The sequence below is a fragment of the Pseudorca crassidens genome, chromosome 2 (assembly GCF_039906515.1).
Source record: "Pseudorca crassidens isolate mPseCra1 chromosome 2, mPseCra1.hap1, whole genome shotgun sequence".
NCBI classification, from domain to species: Eukaryota; Metazoa; Chordata; class Mammalia; order Artiodactyla; family Delphinidae; genus Pseudorca; species Pseudorca crassidens.
In genome coordinates, this window is record NC_090297.1 from 142,250,712 (window position 1) to 142,277,688 (window position 26,977).

Genomic DNA, 26,977 nt, shown 5'->3' on the forward strand with positions numbered 1-26,977 from the left:
AATGAATACTAAGCTCAATGAAAAGATTAACAAGTCTTTGTCTATTCTGGCAGTAGTTCCATAAATACTTGTTTCAAATGAAGGAATGTTCAGCCAGTCCTGAGACCCAGCAGGCTTATCATGCTATGGCTATGGCCAGCCCAAGAGTTTTAAAAAGCCAGAATTTAGAAAATGAACATCTGAAAATGGAGCTGTAGGCTGCCACCCATCAGCAATTCGTTTCTGCACGGCTTACAGCCACTTAGGACTTGACTGGGTGGCTCACTGCCAACGATGCGTTAAGCATACAAGGATATATTCTCCTAGGCAGCTCTTGCAACCTCACATGATTTGCAGAGTTGGGCACTAGTCTGGAAAAACACAACAAAAAACCCTATAACCACAAGCCAGCCTTAGAGCTTAGCGAGCAATTCCAGCCAGATCAACTTTGGTTTAGGAGCAACCAGGGAAGCATCATTTCCTAGGACCAGACAAAACAAATTTCAGTTACTGTGTGGCATTTCATGATCCCATCCATGAATGAAGCTTAATACGTCCCCTGCTGGGCGAAGTCTATATGGTGAACCAGGGACGGATGCAAAGGATGTGTTTTTCCCCTTCCACCTCATCATTCTTGCCTGCCAGACCAGGCCCCTTAGCGGACCCTGTTGTAATACAGGTCCCCACGCTCAGGAAGGTCCCCAGGCAAGTGTTCCCTCATCTTGGCTGTCAAATGATGGTACATGATCGCCTAACCCCAATGCTATGGAGCTGGCACTGGATGCTGGGTGAGCAGCTTATCTAAACCTTCCATTCACTTTGATACTAAATGCTAACTTTACCCTTGATTGGGCCATTACATCACATTTCCACTACTGATAATTTCTCACTGTGAGCAGCATATTAGTTTGCTAAACATGGACAAGGAAAATTGCAGTACAACTGTCTCATTTTTTTGGCATCCAAAACCTATAAGCGTGCTAAACTTGTTTGTACTTATAATTAGATACAGAAAGATACCCAGCACGATAAGACTAGAATGGGCTGCAATTTTATATGTGAAAAATCTCAAATGCTCTTTCCTTTGCCCATCCTTTCTGTGCCTATGGGTGAGAGCAAACAGTGGTAGCATCAAAAAGTTACAACAGTTGTGAAGACCAAAGAGCCCTTATGTGCTTGCTGGGCACGGATCTAAACATTTGATACACAATATTTAAGTTAATCATTAATGCAGCTCTGGAGGGTTAGTATTAGTCCCCATATGCAGATGAGGAGAGTCAGACTCAGAAATGGTAATCACTGTCCCCAGGTCACACAGCAGGGAGGTGGCAGAAAAGTGATGCAATTTCAGATCTCGCTCACTTTAAAGTCACCAAAATTTTACCTTGAAGCTATACCACCAGTCTAACTGGGTAAATTGCTTTTCTGATTCCAATCCCAATTCAAACTGCAAGAGCCAGTTTGAATGGCTCAAAAGAAGGCACACACACAAAAACGTAAGTTAAAGACAAATACTAAATGAATCCCCTGGCCCTGAGCTACACACCTCCAACGACTGCCCTCACTGGACACAGAAATCAATGAAATGTTAAGTGCAACATGACGGGCATTTAGCTAGATTTCGTGGTGGACAGCTCCACAGCTGACAAACCAGGCCCTGCAGGGATGCATGCGTCTTCAGAAACACCTGCGAGAAATGTCCAGCCCACTGTGGAGCCTTCGCCAAGCAAACCGTTTGCAAAGTGTTTGGACCCTCTTAACCAGTCGATCGATTTTACAAAATGTTTCCACCAGGCAGCCAGTGGAGTCGCGGGAGAGTTCCTGGCTGAAAGGGAAGCTCACAGAGGGAAGAGTTCAGTGCCAGTCTGCCTGTGGAAATGTTAGCAGAAGCATCTGTTGGTTGGTCCCCACTGGCCAAACGGCGAACATTTGTTTTGCTGAAACAAACGCTTTCATTTAAAAACGTTTGCTGATGAAACCGTCATCTGATACGAAGTTTTCTTCCACTCCGGTTTCTGAGGCTGTGGCCTTCTCTCTCCAGCAGTATTACCCCTCTGAGGCTATAGCTGCTTTAACAACCTCTTCTTTGCTACTGACAGACGTTCTGATTTTATAACCATAATACACTACTTGAAGCTGAGGGGATAAATATATTTAGACTTGCCTCACCTGGATAAATCACTGTTCTTTACAGAGAACTTAAAAAACAAACAAACAAACAAAAAAACCGTACAATCTAAAAAGTAATTGCAAAATAGTTAAAAGATTAGTGAAAACAAATTCTTTCCTGTGACATTTGCTGGAAAAGAAACCTCTAATGTTCTGCGGTGCTTTTCCATAAAACTACAATGTAGATTTATGACTCTATTCATATTGTTTCAGTCTATTAACTGTCCCTAAATGGTTCTTAATTAAGCCCTTTAAAATAAACTCCAAGCAACTAAATATGTTCAGAGAGAAGCAAATTAAAGTAAGTACGGGGACCTCCCTGTTGGCGCAGTAGTTGAGAATCCGCCTGCCAATGCAGGGGACATGGGTTCGAGCCCTGGTCCAGGAAGATCCCACATGCTGCGGAACAACTAAGCCCGTGTGCCACAATTCCTGAGCCTGCACTCTAGGGCCCACGAGCCACAACTACTGAGCGCGTGTGCCACAACTACCAAAGCCCGTGTGCCTAGAGCCCATGCTCTGCAACAAGAGAAGCCACCACAATGAGAAGCTCGAGCAACGCGACGAAGAGTAGCCCCCGCTTGCCACAACTAGAGAAGGCCCGTATGCAGCAACAAAGACCCAACACAGCCAAAAATAAATAAATAAATAAAGTTAAGTACAGATAAAATCCTATCGGTAGAAGCAACATCAGGGTATGCCCAGTACTCCGTGCCATTGGGAAACCTCATCCACAATTTTGTATCGTTACCATGACTCTCCAGAGACACCGTCATGGGAATTTTCTGGTGATCAAGTGGTTAAGACTCCGTGCTTCCACTGCAGGAGGCGCGGGTTTGATCCCTGGTGGGGGAAGTAAGATCCCATATACCATGCAGCATGGTCAAAAAAAACCCACAAAAAAACGCAGCAAAGACACCATCACCCATGCCTGCACACACTCAACATGAAAGTTAATGTTGGCTGCGGAAGCCAGAGTAATACAATTTACAATTACTTGAGGTTTTTATAACAATATTAAATCTAGAAACTCTTCATCTGTAAAAAATTTTATATTTAAGTCTATCACTTTGCACAAGGTTTTTAATATTTGATGATGCAAAAGCCAACCCTTGGAAAAGGGATTTAAATTATACCTCCCATGACCAGTTTTGTTTCTTTCCATTTAGAAAATCCCTTGCTTTCTTCCATCCTTCCACCTCACAGGTGGTCTAAAACAATCTTAAGAAAAAACAAAAGAGGAGTACATGGTCTTAATATAAGTCATGCTTTCCTATAATTGCTAGATGTATATTAGTAAGTTATATCAGAATAGAAAGTGAAAAAAAACCCCACATGTTCTATGTCATAGATTTTATACAAAACACTGTAATATATACTTCTGGCAAATTAAAAACAAAAATGTAGCTATAATAAACTACTAGAAAATGGTATAGAAAAATTCTTTAACCCTCCCACTTCCTCCTGTACAGAAGTTGACAAATACTCTTCTCTACCCCTCACTTACCTCACTGCTTCTCCTCAGCTCATTTTCCTTGGTCTGACTCGCCTGTAAGGTCTGTTCAGTTCTACTGAACTTTTCCTTAAACTCTTCCAATTTTTTTTCCAGCTGGTGCTTTACAGATGTGACCTACAAGTAGAAAACAAAGCAAAGCTTCATTTTTCTTTACTTTTTAAATAACTATGTATTCTTAAAGAATAAAAAGGTCATGGAATATAATAATTGATATCATCTATTTTGGTTGAGACCCACTATACATAACAGCTTAATAAGGCCCTAGAAGTTGAACTTAAAATACCGTCATGTCAACCTGTGACATTACTTGGCAGCAGCATATGTTGATGAAAAAGGCTGGGTTTGAGGAGGAAGCCACAAGGAAAACAATTAACCACAAAAAAATAAAACAACTAAATAGTAATAAACTAATTTTAAAAAATGAGATAAGAAATAACAAAAATTGAGAAAACAAACTGGGAGAACACATTTGCAATAAATACAACAGAATAAAAACGATATTTCCAAAATACAACACATAAAGCATATCTATGATTCAATATACAAAGAGGCAAGCCCATTTATAAAAAGAGCAAAGGACAGAAACAGAAATGTTATACAAAAGATACAAATGGCAAATCACCTTCTGAAAGAAATAACCTCAATGGTAATCAAGAAAGTGTGAATTGGGACTTCCCTGGTGGTCCAGTGGTAAAGAATCCGCCTTACAATGCAGAGGATGCGGGTTCGATCCCAGGTCAGGGAACTAAGATCCCACATGCTGCAGGGCAACTAAGCCCATGTGCCGCAACTACTGAGCTCGCGCCTCTCAACTAGAGCCCACGTGCCACAAACCACAGAGCCTACGTGCTCTGGAGCCCACACGCCACAACTAAAGAAGAGAAAACCCGCACTCCACAACTAGAGAGAAGCCCGTGCACCACAACGAAGAGCCCTCACGCCGCAATAAAGACCTGAGGCAGCCAAATAAATAAATATATATATTTTAAAAGTGTGAATTAAAACAATGATAACATTTTTCACTCCTTAGTTGGCAAAATTTTAAAAACCTGGACTATCTCCTATTAGGAGGATGGGAGGAAACAGGCCTCTTACAGCTGGTGTCAGGTGAACTGCTACGACTTTTCTGGAGTACCTATCACAATTGGAAGTACCTATTTGGAAGTACCTATCACACGTGAGAACACATATGCCCTCGAGGCCATCAATGTCACATGTAGGAAGCTGTCCTACAGAAGCACCAGCAACACACACCTTTACCTGCCCAATGATACCACCAATGGTGCTACATGAACCTAAATACCCATCAGTAGGGGAATGACGAAATAAACTACAAAACATCCGATAAAAACAAGGCTCAGACACTACCAACAGAATGCTTCCTTTTAAACCAAAAAAAAAAAAATTATACATTTGCGAATGTATCTTTTTAAAAGTCTTGGAGGACATCCAATAAATAGTGCATAACAATTTATCCTGGCACAGGAAGATTTTTTTTCTTTTTTCCAAACTTGGACAGATGGATAGATAAAGGAATGACTCTATTAGAACTTCAGATGATCCCTTGTATGTAAGAGATATCAATAAATGTTGGCTGTCCGCATTTCACCTGCATTCCCCCATCCCCAGCTCCTCTGCTACTAGAAATCAACATGTCCTAGGCTGCTATATCTTACATTTGGGAATTAACCTGTATTTTTCATATGAGACAACCTAATTGGTAAACCCTCACTTTTAGAAAATAAACAAACACTAAGAAAATAAGTATAACTCTGACAACAGGTGAATACCTGACATATTCAGCATAAAACTCTAAAATGTGTCACCCTCTCAGGGAAAATGGGTGAAGTCAAGAAAAGAATGAATTGGGAATTCCCTGGCGGTCCAGCAGTTAGGACTCTGCGCTTTCACTGCTGAGGGCCCATGTTCAATCCCCGGTTGGGGAACTAAAATCCCACAAGCCTCAGGGCGCAGCCAAAAAAAAAAAAAAGAAGAAAAGAATGAATGACCACATTCCACATTGCTTCTTCTGAGAGCATAAGGCTCTGGATATTTAGTGCTTCCGCATTGCAGATGGAGCAGGAAACTAAACAGACGAGACCCTGTCCTCATGGAAAGATCTGAGTGATGGAAGGAAGATAATATCTTTTTAAATTAATTAATTTATTTATTTTTGGCTGCATTGGGTCTTCGTTGCTGCACGCGGGCTTTCTTTTTAGTTGCGGTGAGTGGGGACTACTCTTCGTCGCAGTGCGTGGGCTTCTCATTGCGGTGGCTTCTCTTGTTGCGGAGCACAGGCTCTAAGCGCACGGGCTGCAGTAGTTGTAGCATGCGGACTCAGTAGTTGTGGCTCGTGGGCTGTAGAGCGCAGGCTTAGTAGTCGCGGTGCACGGGCTTAGTTGCTCCACGGCATGTGAGATCTTCCCCAGACCAGGGCTCGAACCCGTGTCCCCTGTATTGGCAGGCGGATTCTTAACCACTGCACCACCAGGGAAGCCCCAGAAGATAATATTTAAATAAACAAATAACTCTATTGTATGTCAGGTGATAGACTTTATGGAGAAAAATAAAGCAAGGTAAAGAAACAGAAAGTACCTGAGGGCAAGGGTCTATGTAGTGACCACGGGAAGATGTCATTCATAAGGTGACACTGGAGCAGCAAGTCTTCAGATAGTGAAGGCTCACACCCTACAGATCTGTCTGGGGATGGAGCACCCCCAAGAGCAAAGCCCAAAGCTGCCACTTGCTGGGTGTGTCCCCCCATGGCAAGGAGGCCACGTGGACAGGTAAGCAAAGGGAGAGTAGGAGATGGGGTGAGCGGGTAAGGTGGTGGGAAGGCCACCTAGGCTCCTGCATACATTTGGAATGACCTGACTCTTACTCTGAGAAATGGGGAGTAACTGCAGACTTCTGAGCAGAGGAGTGACATGATCTGACCTATACTTGAAAAGACTCCCTCTGGCTGCTGATTGAAAACACACTGTGAGGAGGAAGGGTGGAAGCAGGGAGACCAGTTAGGATGCTGGTACAGAAACCCAGGTGAGAGATGATGTGTCTTAGACCACATATAGAGCTGGAGATGGTGAAAGCAGTCAGATCCAGTATAAAACATAAAGACAGAGAAGTCAGGTTTATTCTTAGCAGGGAGGTATGTGGCACATGAAAGGTTTCTGGGGTAGCCAACAAGATTCTATCCTCTGACATATATAATGGTCACAAGAGAGGCATGCCTTATAGTAATTTATTGTTGTACATTTGTTCTATATAGATTTTGTGTTCTAACCCACAAAAAAGTTTATACTATTCATATAATACACACATATACTCATGCATGAAAATATACATATGCACAGATATACACAAATACACATGCACACATGTGTGTGTGTGTGTGTGTGTGTGTGTGTGTGTGAATAAATAAAGGTAGAGCCAGCAGAGTTTTAATGGATTACTTTGAGGTGTTGAGAGGAAAAGAGGAGGTGAAGATGACACTGAGGTTTTAGCCTGAGCGATGTGAAGAATGGAATTGCTATTTACTGGGACAAGGAAGACTAAGCAAAGAACAAGTCTGAAAAAAGTTGGAGTTCCATTAATAACATGTTTCAAGTGTGAGATGCCTATTACGTGTGTGACTGGAAATATCAGATGCACACCCACAAGTCTGAAATTCAGACCAGACATCCAGGCTGGAGATATAAACATGGATGTCATCGTCACATGGATGACACAGAAAGCCATAAAAGCAGATGAGATCATTTGTGCAGGGAGTGTTAAATAAGTAAATTATAATTTTCAGTGCTTTGACTATTTGGAAGCATAAATACTTGGGATAGCTCCCAGCTGGTGGCATGACCAAGAACCACTGGAATATCAGAGACGCCCACAGACCTTCAGATCTGAGATCCTCACTCACTGCACTCCTTCTCTAAACAAGAAAACCCAGACCCAGAAAGGTTCAGTTTGCTCTCCACTTTGATACGTAAGGAAAGTGAGGATAGAGCTTTTTTTTTCTTTCTTTAAAGGTACCATATGTCCGCTGTGGTACAGAAATGACATGTATTAAAAAGAGGATGGGGAGGTTAAGGAGGAGGGAGAAATCAGTTAGCACCCTACTTTATCCAGTTCAGCCTGGAGGATGTTGTGCATGTTCTTGGCTTGCTGTAGCTCCTGGGTGAGCTTGGCTTTCATCTGAGTGAACTCTTGGTCCAGGGTTTGGAAGGAACGCTGTTGACGGGAGAGCTCCTAAAAAGCAAAAGACAAATGCATCAAACTGATGCTGGTTAACAAGGGAGATCCTAGGGCGAGACCCATTCTTCCCCCAGGCAATGCTCTTCTGTAAGAGCAGAAGATTATGGGAGCCGGTCTGCGACTACCTGATGATTGATATAGGCAGCCTTAGCACGGGTCCCGGGCATCAGATCCGGGTCTCTGAGCGGAAGAGGAAGGAGTCCGCCAGGAGAACACATGGAAACTGGCCTGTTCCCGCCTCATCCCCGACTTAAATGAATCACCTCTGTTCTGAATTATCCAGGGGCAAAAGAGTAGAGCCGAGCTGTAGCCGGTCACAACTCGGCTGAGAAATCAACACACTCAAAAATGGAGTTTAAAATGTCAAATAGCTTATGCCACTGACCATTGAGAATGACAGGAAGGAAATGCCACCAATTAACTTGGATAATCACACAGGGACACCAGGTTAACATTCCCAGTCACTCTCATTGAAAGACTATAGACCCATTTCAAGGCTAACTCACCAGAAACTGATACCAAGCCTTATGCAAGGGCATCTTCAGCCCTACTTTGTCTGCCAACTTCATTCCCCTCCCCATCAATTACCTTCCTAATGTATTTGCCAACTCACAGCCTTTAAATACACCTGCTGAATGTAATACAATTTCCTTTAGAACACAGAGTGTTTGAAATAAGAAATACAATCCTTTCCTACTTGGTGTCAAATTTCAAACAAATCAGAAAATGTGGATTAAAAAAGAACATTCTAAGTCCCTTCTCCAGTCAAAAACTAAAAGATGGAAAAGTGTGAAGGAAAATATAGTGCCTTTTCCGCACAAAGCATTTCCCGTCTAGTGGAACATCCCAAATAATGACAGACACTCCTCTTTTCAAATGATCAAACTAGGAAATGCCGACAAGAGCCTTCTGGACAAACTCCTCATGAATCCATTTACCTTACCTCTTGGAACTCTTTTTCTTTTTCCTTGATTTTCTGTTCCAGAGAACATCTGGCACTTTCTGCATTTTGACGCTGACAACTCAAATCTTCAGTCAATTTTTTCAGTTTTTGCTCCAAAGCAATACACTAACAACAAATTAAGACACTCAGTACAAAACAAAATTATTCTTGGAAAGAAGCAAACATTCTGAATTTTAGAAAAATTAGTCCCATGATCTGGTTCAAGTTTAACATAGTGTTTTGACATTTTTATTTCATAAAAAGTTGGGTTTAAGACAATTAGTCAAGTACCAAAACCACTACAATTATTTTAGCACACATAAAATTATATTTGGGAAATATTAGCAAGGATGTAAAGCATTAGACCATTTAAATAAATACTTCATAACTTGTGCCATGAAAAAAGAAATCAGCATGTCTGAATAATGATTCACCTAATGATTTTTTGGTTTTGCTTTTTTTTTTAGAAGATGTTGGGGGTAGGAGTTTATTTATTTATTTTTGCTGTGTTGGGTCTTCGTTTCTGTGCGAGGGCTTTCTCTGGTTGTGACAAGTGGGGGCCACTCTTCATGGCGGTGCGCGGGCCTCTCACTATCGCGGCCTCTCTTGCTGCGGAGCACAGGCTCCAGACGCGCAGGCTCAGTACTTGTGGCTCACGGGCCTAGGTGCTCCGCGGCATGTGGCATCCTCCCAGACCAGGCTCGAACCCATGTCCCCTAGCATTAGCAGGCAGACTCTCAACCACTGTGCCACCAGGGAAGCCCTCACCTAAAGTTTTGTTGCACGGGAATGAGAGGTTAAAATGCAGTGATGTTGGGCTTCCCTGGTGGCGCAGTGGTTGAGAGTCCGCCTGCCGATACAGGGCACACGGGTTTGTGCCCCGGTCCGGGAGGATCCCACATGCCGCGGAGCACCTGCGCCCGTGAGCCATGGCCGCTGGGCCTGCGCGTCCAGAGCCTGTTGCTCCGCAACGGGAGAGGCCACAACAGTGAGAGGCCCGCGTACCGCAAAAAAAAAAAAAAAAAAAAAAAAAAAAAAAAAAAAAAGCAGTGATGTTGACCTGCGTAATTTAGAGGCTATAAAATAACCAGAGGGTACCCATTATCCTCATGTGATAGTGTTTTTCAAGCACAACAGATTTTGTGGGAAACTTAAATATTAATATGCATCTTTCCACAATGCTCCCACTATGCCATTTTAAATATCTGGAGGTTCACAGCACTCCAAAGAATATCACAATGGGTTTTAACCAAGCTGCCAAAGGCAACACGAAGAACATGCATTTGCCCTTTTACATAGCCATTTATCTTTTTTTTTAATTGAAGTATAGTTGATTTACAATGTTGTGTTAGTTTCAGGTGTACAGCAAAGTGATTCGGTTACACACACATATGTTCTTTTTCAGATTCTTTTTCATTATAGGTTATTACAAGATATTGAATATAGTTCCCTGTGCCTTACAGTAGGTCCTTACTGTTTACCTATTTTATATATAGTAGTGTATATCTGTTAATCCCAGTTTATCCCTCCTCCCACTCTCCCCTTTATAACCATAAATTTGTTTTCTATGTCTGTGAGTCTGTTTCTGTTTTGTAAGCAGGTTCATTTGTATCATTTTTTAGATTCCACATATAAGTGATATCAGGTGATATTTGTCTTTCACTGTCTGATTTACTTCGCTTAGTATGATAAGCCCTAGGTCCATCTATGTGGCTGCAAATGGCATTATTTCATTCTTTTCTATGCATAGCCAGTTATCTCTAAAATAATTTTTAAAACATGAACTACATCAAAATTTAGGATGCTCTTCTAAAATTAAATCTTCAAGTGTTAAAACCCATTCCTCTGATGCTTCCCTGTGGTGTTCAAATCCTTGAACTGCCCTACAAAGCAACTCTAACTTCCCAGGAAAGAATGAGAACAACTCACATTAGTGGGGGAGAAGTCCTGTTCCAAAAGAAATGTGCCCCAGTTTGGCAAATCTCTCCACTAATGTATTTCTCTGAGACTCATTATAGTCCGATTTAGAACTATTAGAACTATTAGAAATTTAACAGAAAATTCAGAGGAAAAGAAAACATTATGTAAGACTTTCCTGGAAGACCAGACACCAACTATTAACTAACCAAAGATGAAAAGATAAAGCTGGTCTGATTTTGCAAATATCATAACTTTAAAATACTGGATTCAAAAAGTAAAATATTGAGCAGTTGTTCAAATTAATCCACTGCTTTGAACATTAAGACACCTTTGTCATTAACCTTATTGTTCTTGAATTTTTAAATCCCTAAGGAAAAGTATGAAAGAAATTATTTCTAATAATAATAAATATGAACTCAACAAATATGTCTAGCACCATGCTAGGCACTGGGGATATAGCAGTAAACAACTCAGACAAAAATCATTGTTGCCTAAATGATGGTCTAAAATTTTGACAGGGACTTCCCCAGTGGCACAGTGGTTAAGACTCTGTGCTCCCAATGCAGGGTGCCCAGGTTCAATCCCTGGTCAGGGAACTAGATCCCACATGCATGCCGCAACTAAGAGTTCACATGCCACAACTAAGGAGCCTGTGTGCCACAACTATGGAGCCCCTGAGCCGCAACTAAGGAGCCTGCCTGCCACAACTAAGACCCATCGCAACCAAATAAATAAATAAATATAAAAAATAAAATAAAATAAAATTCTGACAATTTTCAGGGGGGAAAAAAAACATGCATGGCAGAGTAGATGAATGAACCCTTGGCACCCTCTGCTGGCACTCCGTCAAACTGCAACATATTCCACTATAGGATCTCAGGATCAATCAATTCTTTCTTATTAGAAACAGTAGCTTAAAAAAGAGCCTTTAAGAGTAATTTATATTTTATTTAGATTATTTTTTATGCTGATATTTATGATGCACAATCCATGTGCAAGTACCTGGCCACTAGGTGTCATGAATGCTCCATAATACTCTAAAAAAGGGTCCAGAGCTCAAGTCCTTTAAAAATATACAGCATATGACCCTGGAGACTCAGTGCTCTGAACCAATGAGCTTTTCGCTGTAAAATACGGGTGCTGAAGTCTAGCTTTGCTGCCAGTCCCAGCACTCTGTTTCCACATGAGTTCAAACCTTGCATCCCACACGGTTTGTAAATACTTGGAAAAGAAGCATACGAGAAACAGCGTATGTTCACTAAAGCACACGGTATTGATTTTGGCTAAATTAGCTCCATTTTATTTAATAGGTAGTTCTAATGGTACATCAGGGAATAGCATAAACAAAGCATAATCTGATTTCAGCAACATATTGGACAAGGTCATATTATCTTTAGAGACAAGATGGAGAAAGGTGGACTGAATTTTCAGTTAGGTGGGTTTGTAATTTACAGGAAAAAAATGGAATACAAAAAGCATTGAACGAATGAGTCTTAAGAACTTGGAGAGGAGTCTCCAACAGAAAGAAAGCCAGAGCTATATTCTCAGCACTGTCCTAGTCAAAAATCCTAATTCATGATCTGGTAAGAAGAGACTTCATCAAATATGCTAGCCAGTACAAGGATTTGGTGACCTTGTCACACCAAAACCAACAAGACAAAATGTAAAAGGATAAGTATAATTCTCTTATATGAGAAGGCGTGACTTGGCAGAAGTGCAACTGAAAATGAGCTTCACTGACAAGGAACTTTATTGATATAATAATAACAATTATTATTATAAGTTCACCATGTGCCAGGCACTATATGCCAAAACCTTTATAAAAATTATCACAGGTACTTCCCTGGTAGTCCAGTGGTAAAGAATCTGCCTTCCAACGCAGGGGACACGGGTTCAATCCCTGGTCAGGGAACTAAAATCCCACATGCCGTGGGGCAACTAAGCCCACGTGCCACAACTATTGAGCTTGCGTACCTCAAAGAGAGAGCCCACATGCCACAACTAGAGAGAGAAAACCCACACACCACAACTAGAGAGAAGCCTGTGCACCACAACAAGAGAGAAACCCGAGCAGACCACACGCCGTACCGAAAAGATCCCACATGCGTCAACAAAGACCCCGTGTGCTGCAACTAACATCCAATGCAGCCAGAAAAAACAAGGAAAATAAATAAATATTTTTTAAAAATTATCACAAACTTTACAGCAATCCTATGACAAAGGCATTATTATTAACACCATTTTATTGATTAGGACACTGAAGTTCAGAAGTTAATTAAATAGCTCCAAAGCAACACAACTGGGATGTAGTAGAGCCAGGGTTTGAATCCAAGTCTTTCCAACTTAGAAAACCAAATTACAAACCCAGACTGCACAAAGAGAATAAATATATAGATCAAGGGAGATCATGTTCCTTCATACATCTAAGCCACAGTTACCAAGAATTTCTCGGTGCAAAGCACTGCACTAGAAGAATTCTAAAAATGAACCTGGACTACCACTTCCAGGTAGATGGAAGAGATGAACATTTCCCTCTACCTCCCACCAAGAATAATCCAAAACCTTGCACATTACATTAAAACAAACATTAAAAAGCTCTGAAAAAAAGAGAAGAAAGATTAACAAGAGACTTTGGAGCCCAAGGAAAAACAAGACAGTGCTGAAAGAAAAAAACTGTTAACATTTAGAATCCTATACCCTGCAGAAATATCTTCCAGGAATGAAGAGGAAATCAAAACATTCTCAGACAAAAGAAAATTTAGAGGATTTGTAACTACACTAAAAGAATGGTTAAAGGATGTTCTCTAAACAGAAAGGAAATAATGAAAGAAGGAAATATGGAAGGAATCATGAAGGAAGGAACAATAAGTTAATGAACAATAAACATATATACAATAGGCTTTCCATCTCTTCTTCAGTTTTCTAAATTATGTTTGACAAGTGAAGCAAAAATTATAACACTGTCTGATGTGGTTCTAAATGTATGTAGAGAAAACACCGAAGGAAATTATACTATAAATGGGGGAGGGTATAAGGGCAAAAAGAGAAGTAAATTTTCGATAATTTATTAGCGTTGATAGAATGACAACACCAATAAACTGTGATAAATTGTATGTATATATACATTATCTAAAACAATCATTATAAAAGCTCTACCACGAAATACACTCAGAAACACTATCAATAATTCAAAAGGGAATTCTAAAAAGCGTTCAAGTAACCTACAGGAAGGCAGGAAAAATGAAAGAGAAATGAAAAATGAAAGAAATAAAAAACAAAAAAAAGATGGAAGACTTAAGCCATGACATATCAATAATTACATTGAATATCAGTGATCTAAATATACTAATTAAAAGACAGATAGTGTTTCTAAAAGGGAATAGTGTTTTAAAAGAGTGGATTAAAAAATATGACCCAACTATACGCTGTCCACACAAAACTCACATTAGGCCTATTTTCTAATTTATAGTTAGGTCATACTTTTTAATTTAATAGCATAGATAGGCTGAAATTAAAAAGACAGAAAGAAATACATCATGAAACATAAACCAAAGGAAAGCTACAGTGGCTATATTACTACCAGATAAAGTAGACTTCAGAATAAAAAAAATTACCAGAGACACTGAGGGCTATTGCATAATGATAAGGGTCAATCCACCAAGAAGACATAGCAATCCTAAACGTTTATGGACCGAACTACAGAACTGCAAAATAAGTGAAGCAAAAACTGATAGAACAGAAAGGGGAAATAGACAAATCAACAATTATGGGAGACTTCAATATCCATCTCTCAACAATTGCTAGAGCAACTAGACAAGAAATCAGCAAAGATACAGAGGAATTCAACAAAGAACGTTAACCAACAGGAGCTAATGACACTTTTAGAACATTCCATCCAACAAGAGAATATACATTTTTTTCCAAGTGCCTATGAAACATATACCAAGATAGACCATATACTAGGCCAGAAAACCCCCACAAATTTAAAAGACCTGAAATCATAAAGTATATTCTCTGAACACAGTGGAATCAAACTAGAAATCAGTAACAAAAAGAGAAAAAGCTCCAAACACTTGGAAACTAAACAAGGTATTTCTGAATAATCAATGAGCCAAAAAGGAAGTTCCAAGAAAAAAAAATTTTTTTAGTACATTAAAGAATAAAAATTAAAATACAATATATCAGGGACTTCCCTGGTGGTGCAGTGGTTAAGAATCCGCCTGCCAATGCAGGGAACACGGGTTCAAGCCCTCGTCTGGGAAGATCCCACATGCCGCAGAGCAACTAAGCCCATGCACCACAATTACTGAGCTTGTGCTCTAGAACCCACGAGCCACAACTACTGAGCCCGCATGCCACAACTAGTGAAGCCCATGCGCCTAGAGCCTGTGCTCTGCAACAAGAGAAGCCACCACAATGAGAAGCCCACGCACTACAACAAAGAGTAGCCCCTGCTCCCCGCAACTAGAGAAAGCCTGTGCACAGCAACGAAGACCCAATGCAGCCAAAAATAAATAAATAAATGTTTTTAAAAATTATTTTAAAAAATACAATATATCAAAATTTGCAGAGCACAGTTAAAGCAGTACTGAGAGGGAAATTTATAGCATTAAATGTCTGCATTAGAAAAGAAGAAGTCTCAAGTCAGTAAGCTAAGCTCCCCACCTCAACAACCTAGAAAAAGAGGAGCAAAATAAACCTAAAGCAAGCAGAAGGAAATAACAGAGAGGAAAAAAAATTTAAAAATCAATGAAATTGAAAATAGGAAATAGAGAAAAATCAATGAATTAAAAAGCTGACTCTTTGGTAAGATCAATAAAAGAGCAACAAAACTGTCAAGTTCCTAGCAGTACTGACAAAGAGAAAAATAGAGAAGACACAAATATCAGAAATGAACAGGGAATAAACCTGACCTACAGACATCAAAAGAATAAGGAAATACTATGAACTCCACATGCACAAATTTGACAATTTAGATGAATTTCCTCTAAAATCACAAAATAACCCAACTCATCCAATGTGAAATAAATAATTTTAATAGCTGTGTAACTATTTAAAAATTGAATTTATAATTTTAAATCTCCCAAAAAAGAAATCTCCAGGCCCAGATAGTTTCATGGAGAATTCTACCAAATGTATAAAGATGAAATAACACCAATTCTGCACAATCTCTTCCGAGAAGAGAAGGGAATGCTTCCCAATGCATTTTATGAAGCTAGTATTACCGCTGATACAAATACCAGACAAAGACAGTACAAAAAGAGAAAACAGCTGAACAACATCCCTCACAAATATAGACACGAGAATCCTTAACAAATTATTAGCAAATAAAAGTCAGAAATATATAAAATGAATTATACACCAAGACCAAGTATGGTCTACTCCAAGGATGAAAGACATTCAAATATCTGAAAAGCAATCATTGTAACCCATCATATTAACAAGCTATTATTTTATATAATTACACGAATCTATAATTATCTTAAAATAAAAAGGATTAATTTGAAAAAAAAGAAAGAAAGAGCCTGTTCCCAGGAAGCAAATAGAAGATACAGGTCTACCTACTACAGTGGTTTTTACCTAGAGATTTTATTAAAGGTAAATTCCATAGGCCCACTTCAGACATGAGTCTAAGAAGATTAATTCTGCAAGGTTCTCAGTGATTCTGACAATTAGCCAAGTGTGGGAACTACAAGAGCTAGAACATAAATAACGACAATAAAAGGGTCATAATGGGGATGGAAGCCAGGAGAAAAGACCTCACCACACTAAGAAATGAAAGAAGGCGCTCACGGGATGGGGAGCAAGTCAAGAGTATTCCAAGAGGCGGGTATGCGGAGCAGAAAGGCAAATGTGAGCAGAACACTGACCCAGACACAGATTAGGTTCAAGAAACACCAAATAACTGCAGTTGGTCCTAGAAGATAATTCGTTTTGCTCTGCACTTTTCTCCATATAACACACTATCTACGTGACTGGTACATCTACGTTACGTCCCCCATTATGATGAAGCTCCACAAGGGCCATTCTTTTTGTCTATTTACTCACTGCTGCATCCCCAGGTCTAGAACAGTGGCTGACATACAGTAGATGGTCAATAAATATTTGTCAAATGAGTCAGTGAATGAATGAATAATAGAAAAAAGAGAAGAAAAGACTAGAGAGGTAGGTTGGGGGCAAAGCAACAACAACAAAGACAACCCCCAAATAACGGGCTATGAAGCTTGGCCTTAATTAGAGCCTTAGATTAAATGGTAGGAGTGTATACACTGGATCCCAGGAGTAGGTCTATTCAATTCTATCATATGTCCTAAACCTCTTTTAAAGCTCCATGACTTTAAGTGCCTCTTTTATATATTAGGCACCTGCCAGGCACTGTACATACATAATCTTTATTCTTCACCACCCTCTGAGATATAAAAGAGATCAGTGACTTGCCCAGGTCCCTTGGCTGGGAAAATGTGCAGTCCGGATTTGACCCCAGATCTACCCAACTCTAAAAGAACTTACTGTTCAACTGCATCAATACCGCCTAGTATATAATAAGGTTCATTACTAATATTTATTTCACAAGTCTAAGTGCAGAGTACTCTTTCCAAAGAATGATATGAAAAAAATGGAGATTTATCAATAACTCATGAAAAGTCAAGTACCTTGGTTGATGCCTGGTCATACTGTGCAGTTGTTCTCACCAGTTCATCCCTGCTTTTGTTCAAAACTTTCTCTTTTTCGTTTAATTCCACTTTTGCTTTCTCCACTTGGAGTTGGAGTTCTTGAAGCTTGTTCACTTGGCCTTTCATTTCTCTTTCTTGTCCTTGCAGACGTAGTTCCAACTCACTAATCTTGCTCCTTAGCTCTTAAATCACAAACAAAACCCACACTTCAATTAACATATATTTTTCACAAAGACATTTACAACTAAACTCAGAATGTATCAACGTTACTCTGCTCTGAAATCTTTGGTGAGTCAAACATAAATCAATTCACATTAAACAAAGAAGCTACTTTAATTGGATTTAATTTCAATGTTTAGTCTTTATTGTTATTTGTATTCAAAAACCCTACAGAAAGCAGGAGAAACAAATTTTCGTAAGTTTTCACAGAGAAACTTGGGGGGGCAGAAATGTTTTTCTAAAATCGTGAATAGTATCTTATCGAGACTGCAAAAAGTGTACCACATATAACAGCCTGCACTAAAATTACCACTTGGTTTCATACACCCACAACCTAATATATTTTTTATACCCATATCAATGCAAATGAGTGCTAAGCAGTGAAAAATTCACCCTCCCACATTCTCTAGTAGCTTGTCCTCCAGTAAAGAGCAAGACAGTGTGAACCTCCTCTATTGCCAAAATTAACAACAATGTTTTTTTTCATTTTTTTCCCCACATATACACAATATTGGTTCCAATGGCACTGGCCATGGGACAGGTCTCACCAGTGCACACAGATGGTGATTTTCAATCTACCATAGCACTGGAAATTATCACAGTCTGCAGACTAGATTCCAGAACACCACCTGGCACCCTTGGCTGTCAGCAGCAGCGTGGTGCAGCAGCCAAGGTTACAGGTTTCTCCCATACACACAACCTGGCAGCACACAGCAAAGCTCTCCTACAGACACATGCCACACCTCTGGCCAAAACTGGCTTGTTTCATGGGCCACAAAAGGAGCCAGGGGAGAGCTGTGGGGAGTGTCAACTGTAACCCACCTACTTGCCCCGCTCTGGAAAGTCAAAGTCACTCACCCTACTTTTCAAGTCTTCATGGCACCAGCTTTATAGTACAAATAAAGGTACCTTTCCAAATGGTGATATCTTTTCTCATTATCCCAAAGACAGTATTTCACATCACCAGGCTGGGATGTTGATCACTGATGGGTCTAACAAAACACATGAGCACTTTCTAGGGCTAAAAATGTCTAGAAATTTCTAGACTTCTAAAATTATCTCAGGAAAATTTAATTTAGCTCAAGAAGTTACCTTGATTCTGGGCTTTGAATTGATCCAAAAGATGAGAATTGCTAGAATTATCACAGAAACTGCTATTAGCATCTCTATTCCCTATTTGCAAAGTTGATCTACTCAGAGTCACTTCTTGTTCCCCAGAAAAACTAGATGCAGAGAAATCCCTCCTAATTGGAGTTTTTAGAGCACTGGATGAAAGACGACTTGGGGTCTTTTCTTGTTGCCATGAGAACACAGATGATGAAGCCTGATGTCGGGCAATGTCCCGGTGGTTCATGGTGCTTTGGGGAGTAGCCTGGCTTGCTTTCTGTAAAAACAGAAACTCTTTAGAGCCCTTTAGAAGTCAAAATATTTAAGACTATGTAGTAGACTCATAGACATAAAAAAGCAAACTTATGGTTACCAAAGGGGAAAGCAGCGGGGGTGGGAGGGCGGGTAAATGAGGAGTTTGGGATTAGCAGATACAAACTACTACATATAATATAGATAAACAACAAGGTCTTACACACAGGGGACTACATTCAATGTTTTGCAATAAATTATAATGGAAAAGAATATGAAAAAGTATATATGTATATATAATGTATATAACTGAATCACCTTGCTATATATACCTGAAACTAATACAACATTGGAAATCAGCAATACTGCAATAAAAAAAAAAAGATTATGTACTTATTTTCAAATAGAACATAAAGCCATGCCAAGAAGGTAGTAACACTTCCACTGTGTACCAAGAAAGAACATTCATCAAGTCAAGGGGACCACTGGGTCCCAATAACCAGTGAGGAAATGTTCTAATGGTCAGACTTGGCACTGAAGGGTGAAATCAGTACCATCTGAGGCCCAATCTATTTTAAATGGGCTCAGTTTTTGTATTTATTCTGCATCCCTCATATACTTCATAAAAACACATGTGAGTACTCACTGCCATTTTGAATTCTGAAATTTGATTTTACTTTGCCCCTCCTTGGTCACCTCCCCCTGTAGCTTTGCACACTGAGACTCAAAATTCAATACTAACCTAAAGAACTCTTTCAAGAATCTCACATTCCACCATAACACTCTCCCCCCAAAAATGTCGTATGAGGTATTTTGTATCATATAATACACATTTGTGGATTTTCTGCTGTTTTGAATTCTTCTTTTTGTTCTTCTCTCTGCCTGCATTCTGAAAACTATCAAGGTGTGGCTATAGAAGCTGAGTTAATTTTGTTTGTTTGTTTGTTGTTGGTACGCGGGCCTCTCACTGTTGTGGCCTCTCCCGTTGCGGAGCACAGGCTCCGGACGCACAGGCTCAGCGGCCATGGCTCACCGGCCCAGCCGCTCCGCGGCATGTGGGATCTTCCTGGACCGGGGCACGAACCCGTGTCCCCTGCATCGGCAGGCGGACTCCCAACCACTGCGCCACCAGGGAAGCCCAAGTTAAATTTTTGATAGCAAGGGCTTTTCTTGCCACAGGGAAAGGTTTAAGGCTTCTGGAGACGCATAGTCCTCCACAAAATAACTCTGGGAACAGATGTCAGGGCCAGAATTGATACCAATGACTGAACTGGATAACAAAGCACGTATTTCCAAGTCAGACCAGAGAATTATTGTTTAATTTTATTCATCTTGTAAGCAATGCCTTTGCTACATATCAAAACCCTGGTGATCTCAAAACAAGGGTTAAAGACGTAAAAAGAATTTAAATTGTTAAAGCTCTAACAGGTATTTTTTTGATCCTCAGTATTTAAGGCATCTACGTATAAATTCAGCCTTAAACTGTTTGCTAAGTTGTGCCATCTCACCAAGTTCATATGTTTAGAATTGTGCCATTAAGTGCCAAACTGGAATTTTTTAAAAAACAAATAACAGCGGGCTTCCCTGGCGGCGCAGTGGTTGAGAGTCCGCCTGCCGATGCAGGGGACACGGGTTCGTGCCCCGGTCCGGGAAGATCCCACATGCCGCGGAGCGGCTGGGCCCGTGAGCCATGGCCGCTGAGCCTGCGCGTCCGGAGCCTGTGCTCCACAACGGGAGAGGCCACAGCAGTGAGAGGCCAGTGTACCGCAAAAAAAAATAATAAAATAAATAATAAATAAATAACATCGTGCACAGAAATGGGAAAGGTATATTCTATAGACACCAGGTATTTTCTGGGTCAGTCCTGAAACTAAAAGCTGGGGTTTCCAAAATACGCATTTTGTTTATTTTATTGATGTTAAACAAATCTTTTCACCCACCTCTCTCTGCTTTTTTTACCCCTATCAAAATGTAATTTAAAACACTTGTCAGCAACTTATTTAAAAGAACTGGGGAGATTACGTTGATAACATTCTCACCTGAAATAAACAGTTCATTAATAATGACCCCCAAACCTCACGTCCCTGGTAGCAATCACCACATTCCATCAGAAGGCCTGAACAGGAAGCAATCGCCTCCAGGTTCCAAAGCTAGTGAGTGTCAGTTATGACTCTGGTCCCACCCTCTTGAAACTTCTTCTTTATCATTAGATCTTAACAGAGAAATAATTACATGACCACAGTTTCCATGGAATTTGGTGAACATTTAATATTTAGGGATAAAGTCATCTCCCCAATCTATTTTACTCTACTCTTACCTATTTTAAAATTTAAAAATACCATAACCAATGAGCCAGGAACTTTATTTTCTCAGTGTAATAAAAATGTGCCAGCCCTATGTGAAGCAGATTTTTCTCTATCCTTGTTGCATCCTATATCAAAGTACTTCTTCAACTGCATACTCTATTAAAAGGCCCATAATTAATTTACCTTTGCCTGCAAGGCTTTCACCTCTGCCTCTAATCTTTTTCGTTCTTCAACTTCTTTATTATATTTTTCTTTTAAATCTTCATATTTGGAACCTAAACACAGACATTGAGATACAGTTTTACTTCGATCACTGATTTTGCAAAGAATCATTATGATAGATCGCCTAGAAATGAGTATCTTAGTACATCAGATAGAAAGAATATTTTGGTTAAGGCAATGGATACTGATCAAATTACTCAAATATCAAAATACATGGAAACATAGGTGTTTTAAATATTCCAAAACTGAATTATGTTTTAAAATACCATAGGATAAAGTGAAAAGTTTAAAGGCTTACTGATGGCTCAACATAGTTCAACAGATACACAAATGTATATGTAACTAATGGCTGCTTTTTTTTTAATGCTAAAATTAGAAGTTGAATTCAAAGTTGAATGAATTCATTTCTTTGGCAGAATTAAAATCTCAATAAAAGAGCTATTTATACAAAGGGAAAATATCCTTACCGCTATAATACTGGCTTGGTGTGAGTGGAGTTGCAAAAATTTTTTGTGGTGTAGTGCATGGACTCATAGAGACATCTGCAGACTGTGCAGCTTGTTGGCTTCTTTCAAGTTCAGATTTACACCTATGAGAAAAGGACCCGAGAGGATGGCAAATCAGAGCAACAGCTGTAGAATACCAACACCATACGTTCTCAGAAAGCGATAAACTTACAAAAAAACCAACCCTCTAAGAATTCTTACCACTTCATTTATCCAACAGACGTTTAATAAGAACTAATTTATGAGACAGTCCTTTGTCTTCAAAGGAACTCAGTCTAGTTAGGAAAACAGAACTATAGACCAGTAATTACAACGTGATAAAGACGATAATGAAGATCTGTAATAACCACCACAGTAGCAAAGAAGAGTTGAGAGGGTTGGGACACATTCCAATGAAATTTTATATTCTAGGCCAAAGAAAGACACAGTGCTACAAAATACCAGAATTTCAGAAACACAGGAGGAAACTGGAGCATGGGCTCAAATCATAAAACCGGATGGCATTACTTATAACATTGTCATTATAAAAACAGAGATTTGGGGCTTCCCTGGTGGCACAATGGTTGAGAGTCCACCTGCCGATGCAGGGGACACGGGTTCATGCCCCAGTCTGGGAAGATCCCACATGCTGCAAAGCGGCTGGGCCCGTGAGCCATGGCCGCTGAGCCTGCGCATCCGGAGCCTGTGCTCCGCAACGGGAGAGGCCACAACACTGAGAGGCCCGCGTACCGCAAAAAAACCAAAAACAAACAGATTTGATATACATATCACGTCTTTTGTGATATTTTTAAAACACATTTTAAAAATCAAGTTAACGTAATGCATCTAGAAAAGATACTGGCAGGAAACAGATCCAAAGAACTGGAGAAAGTGAGCTATATACAGTCGTCCTTGGGATCTGTGGGTTGTTGGTCCCAGGACACCTGCAGATAACAAAATCCAGGGATGCTCAAGTCCCTTATATAAAACAGCAGTCGTACACTCAGCCCTCCATATCTGTGGGTGCAGAACCTGTGGATACGAGGGCCGACTGTATTGTATATGTGTACAGAGTATCCCTACCATTTCAGTTGTAACACCCTTCAGAAGCAAACTTAAGAGAGGACTCAATTCCTGCAAGTCTCCAATGTCTCTGAGTTTAACTTAACACAAGAAATAAAATGAATACCCTAGTAAATGGCTAATGATGTGCACCATTCTCTTTGCCAAGGACACATTACTCAAAGCAGGGAGTGAAGAAAGTAGTGAAGAAAGTGCCTCAGTGCCCTAGCTCTGCCTGCTCCAAATTCAATCCGGGAAGGAAGAAGCAATGTATGAGCTGAAAATGGCTGCTCAGCAAATCAAATTGTCACATTCGAATTTATAACAGGTAAGAGTCCTCCAACAAAAATGTTGTATTAGCATGAAAAAAGTAACAAGAAATAAATGAATTTAATCTTAATATTTAACTCAATATTTTCCATATTGTAATTTCAACTTATAATCATTACAAAAATCATTAATAAGATATTTTACATGTTTTTGTACTAAATCTTCAGAATTTGGACTGGGTTGTGTCCTTCCAGCACACCTCAATTGACACTAGCCACATTTCAAGTGTTCAACAGCCACATGTAACCAGTGGCTACCATATTGGACACTGCAGGTCTATAGACTTCCAAAGGTGTAAAAAGGTTGGTAAAACTCCAGAGATGAATTTTGAAGAACTTTGCAAAACTGATGTTTCTTTGCCCTCTCAAATTCACATCTTTTCAGTTAAAAAAAAAAAAAAAAAAAAGTTTATTAATTTTAACTATTAAATAAAAGTATACTCTATTATTTTTATAAACCTTTGTATCTCCTGTCTCCTAGGGAGAGAAAAAACACAAATCACCACACCACCAAAACAAAACAAAAAAACATAAAATTAAGCTGTTTTCTCCTAGGTCTAATTTAACTATATGAGATTGCTAATATTCACCAGTTTTTATTTGTTTGTTTTTGTTTGTTCATTTTTTGTTTTGTTTTAAAAAATAATTTATTGAGGTGAAATTCACGTAACATAAAATTAACCAGATTAAGTGAACAATGCAGTGGCATTAATTACACTCACAGTGTTGTACAACTACCATCTCTATCTACTTAAAAGCCATTTCTATCATTCCATAGTAAAGCTCTTTAACCATTAAGGAATTTCTCCCCAGTGCCATCTTCCCCCAGTCCCTGACAACAACCAGTCTGTGTTCTGTGTCTATTATTCACCAGTTTTTGACCAACATTTCAAATGTTCAACCTAACTCGTTCAAGATGTACCTGAAATCGGTGGCCATTGATGGAAAAAATAAGTTCCTGCCCTGTACCTGAAGGTTACCAGTGAAAAATTTTAAACTACACTCGGGGCTTCCCTGGTGGTGCAGTGGTTAAGAATCCGCCTGCCAATGCAGGGGACACGGGTTCGAGCCCTGGCCCGGGAAGATCATACACTTTGTGGAGCAACTAAGCCCGTGTGCCACAACTACTGAGCCTGTGCTTTAGAGCCTGCGAGCCACAACTACTGAAGCCCACGTGCCACAACTACTGAAGCCTGCGTGCCTAGAGCTCGTGCTCTGCAAAAAGAAGCCACGATAATGAGAAGCCTGCGCACCGCAACAAAGACCCAACACTGCCCCAAAAATTAAATAATTAAAACTATACTCAATAGTTATTGTAATCTATAGGTCTTATACCCTTAACAATTTTTATACTATAGAAGAGTATACTCAATAGTTTTTATAGTCTAAAGTCTATACAGTTTGTAAACTTTTATAAACATCTATATCTATCAACATCATAGATAATAAAAATATTTTTAAACTAAATGTGCTATGAGGGTATCCTAATCCCATGATGACGATAATAACTAACAACTGATAATATTAATGCTAACATTTAACCATTGCTACATGTCAGATACAACCATGAACTATATCTGCAGGCACTGCTACCAAATGGCACTTTTCAATGAAATAGGGAAATGTATACAAAAGCATTTTTTCTCAAATGTTAAAAAATACTAACATTTCTGTCTAAATTAAATTATTAAAACCAATTAATAAAGTAAATTATTAAAACCAATATTTCTAATATTGGCAGCCAAAATGTTCTTTTCAAAGAAATGATTATTCTAGCATACTGAAGTGAGCTTCCTACTTCCCGAGCACCTGCTTTCCAAAACAAATGCCTCTCTTTCATTCATTCATTCAACAAATATTTGAGGACCTACAATTGCCAGGTGCTAGGAATAGTGATGAACACAGACCAGGATAGAGTTTAGGAAAACAAAGAACTCAACAAGACAGAAATTTATTTATCATTCTAACATGGCAAATTATAGATAGCCACCTTCCCACACGGATAGGAAACAAAATTAGAAAAAGATTTCTGTGCACTTAAATTATCAGCTTCACCAAAAGACAAGTATATAGTTGTCCCTAACAATCTACCTGCAGAAGATTGGTTCTAGGACCCCCTTGAATACTAAAATGTGCAAATGCTCAACTCTCATATAAAATCACATAGGTAGTATTTACGTATAACCTATGTATATCCTCCTGTATACTTTAAATCATCTCTAGGTTACTTATAATACCTAATACGATGTATATGCTATGTAAATAGTTGCCTGCACGCAGCAAACTTAAGTTTTGCTTTTGGAACTCTCTGGAATTTTTTTCAAATATTTTTGACCCTTGGTTGGTTGAATCTGTGGATGCAGAACTCATGGATATGGAGGGCAAACTGTAATTTTTAAACGTTTTAACTTTCAAAAGTATGTTTCCTTTGTAGGTAGAATTAAGATTATTGTAGCTATGCCAGGAAAAAAAATTCTTGGCATCAAAATATTTATTAATTACAAATGGAAAAACAGTAACTTTATAATGCAGAAACCCAGATAAACACCCTAACAAGCGATCGGTTTAAAAGTCAAATTAAATCATGTACACTCTGATATGATGCACGTCACTACTATACACGTCACTATAAAGGTGTGTCACTACCTCCGTGGTATTCTTACCAAAAATTCATAACCTCAATCTGACCCAGTGATTCTCCATCCGGGATGAATTTGCCCTCCCAAAGGACATTTGGCAACGCCTGGCAACATTTTTGACTGTCAAAATTTGGAGGTGGTGTAAGTGCTACTGGCATCTAGTGGGTAGAGGCCAGGAATTCTAAGTATCCTACAATGCAGCCTACAGGGCAGCCTTCCACAACAAAGAATAATCCAGTCCAAAATGTCAATTCTGCCATTGTTGAAAAACAGCAGACGAACCCAAATTGAGGACTATTCTACAATAAAGGAGACTAGTGCTCTTTAAAAATGTCAAGGTCACAAAAGACAAGAAACCATCAGAGCTTAGAAAAAAAAGTAACTAAGACCCAGCGCAGCCAAATAAATACTAAAAAAAAAAAAAGTAAGAAAACATCAACTAAATGCAGTGTGGAATCCTGGATCAGATCCTGGAACACAAAAAGGCCATTACTGGAAAAATGAGTGAAATTCCAATAAAGTCTGTAGTTTAGTTAATAGTATTGAATTAATGTTTATTTCTGATTTGGTCATTGTACTCTGGTTATGTAAGATGTTAACAACTGTTTCTGGAAGTCTAAAGTTATTTCAAAACAAAATTTTTTCTTAAAATTTTTGGGTGTATATTCATGGAATTAACAATAGGGCAATTTGCTAAAGTCTTTTTTGCTTTTAGTGTTTATCACTCCTTGTTATTTTGACAAAATTCCACTACTAGAACAAGAAGATTCCATTTATAAGCCAGCAGTGCTCAAGTCCCATTAAATTTATTTTGAATAATGCCTCTAGTTGTTTGGGGGATTTTTTTTTTAATGGAAAAGTAGTAATAAGCACCTTTTTTTATTGCCTAAATATGGAATTGATATTG

At 39.2% G+C, this 26,977-nt stretch overlaps 1 protein-coding gene across 2 annotated transcripts in view; it reads right to left on the reverse strand.

Moving 5' to 3' along the window:
- The window catches only part of CENPF (centromere protein F), a 61,320-nt gene that overhangs the window by 29,365 nt on the left and 4,978 nt on the right, over window positions 1-26,977 (reverse strand). For both annotated transcript variants that reach the window (XM_067728965.1, XM_067728963.1), the window contains exons 4-10: window positions 22,023-22,144; window positions 21,517-21,608; window positions 18,761-19,052; window positions 17,429-17,631; window positions 8,856-8,981; window positions 7,778-7,906; window positions 3,656-3,778 (exon numbers count right to left, since the gene is read on the reverse strand). In XM_067728965.1, the coding sequence (XP_067585066.1) occupies window positions 3,656-3,778; window positions 7,778-7,906; window positions 8,856-8,981; window positions 17,429-17,631; window positions 18,761-19,052; window positions 21,517-21,608; window positions 22,023-22,144 (1,087 nt within the window). The remainder of the gene's footprint in view (window positions 1-3,655; window positions 3,779-7,777; window positions 7,907-8,855; window positions 8,982-17,428; window positions 17,632-18,760; window positions 19,053-21,516; window positions 21,609-22,022; window positions 22,145-26,977) is intronic.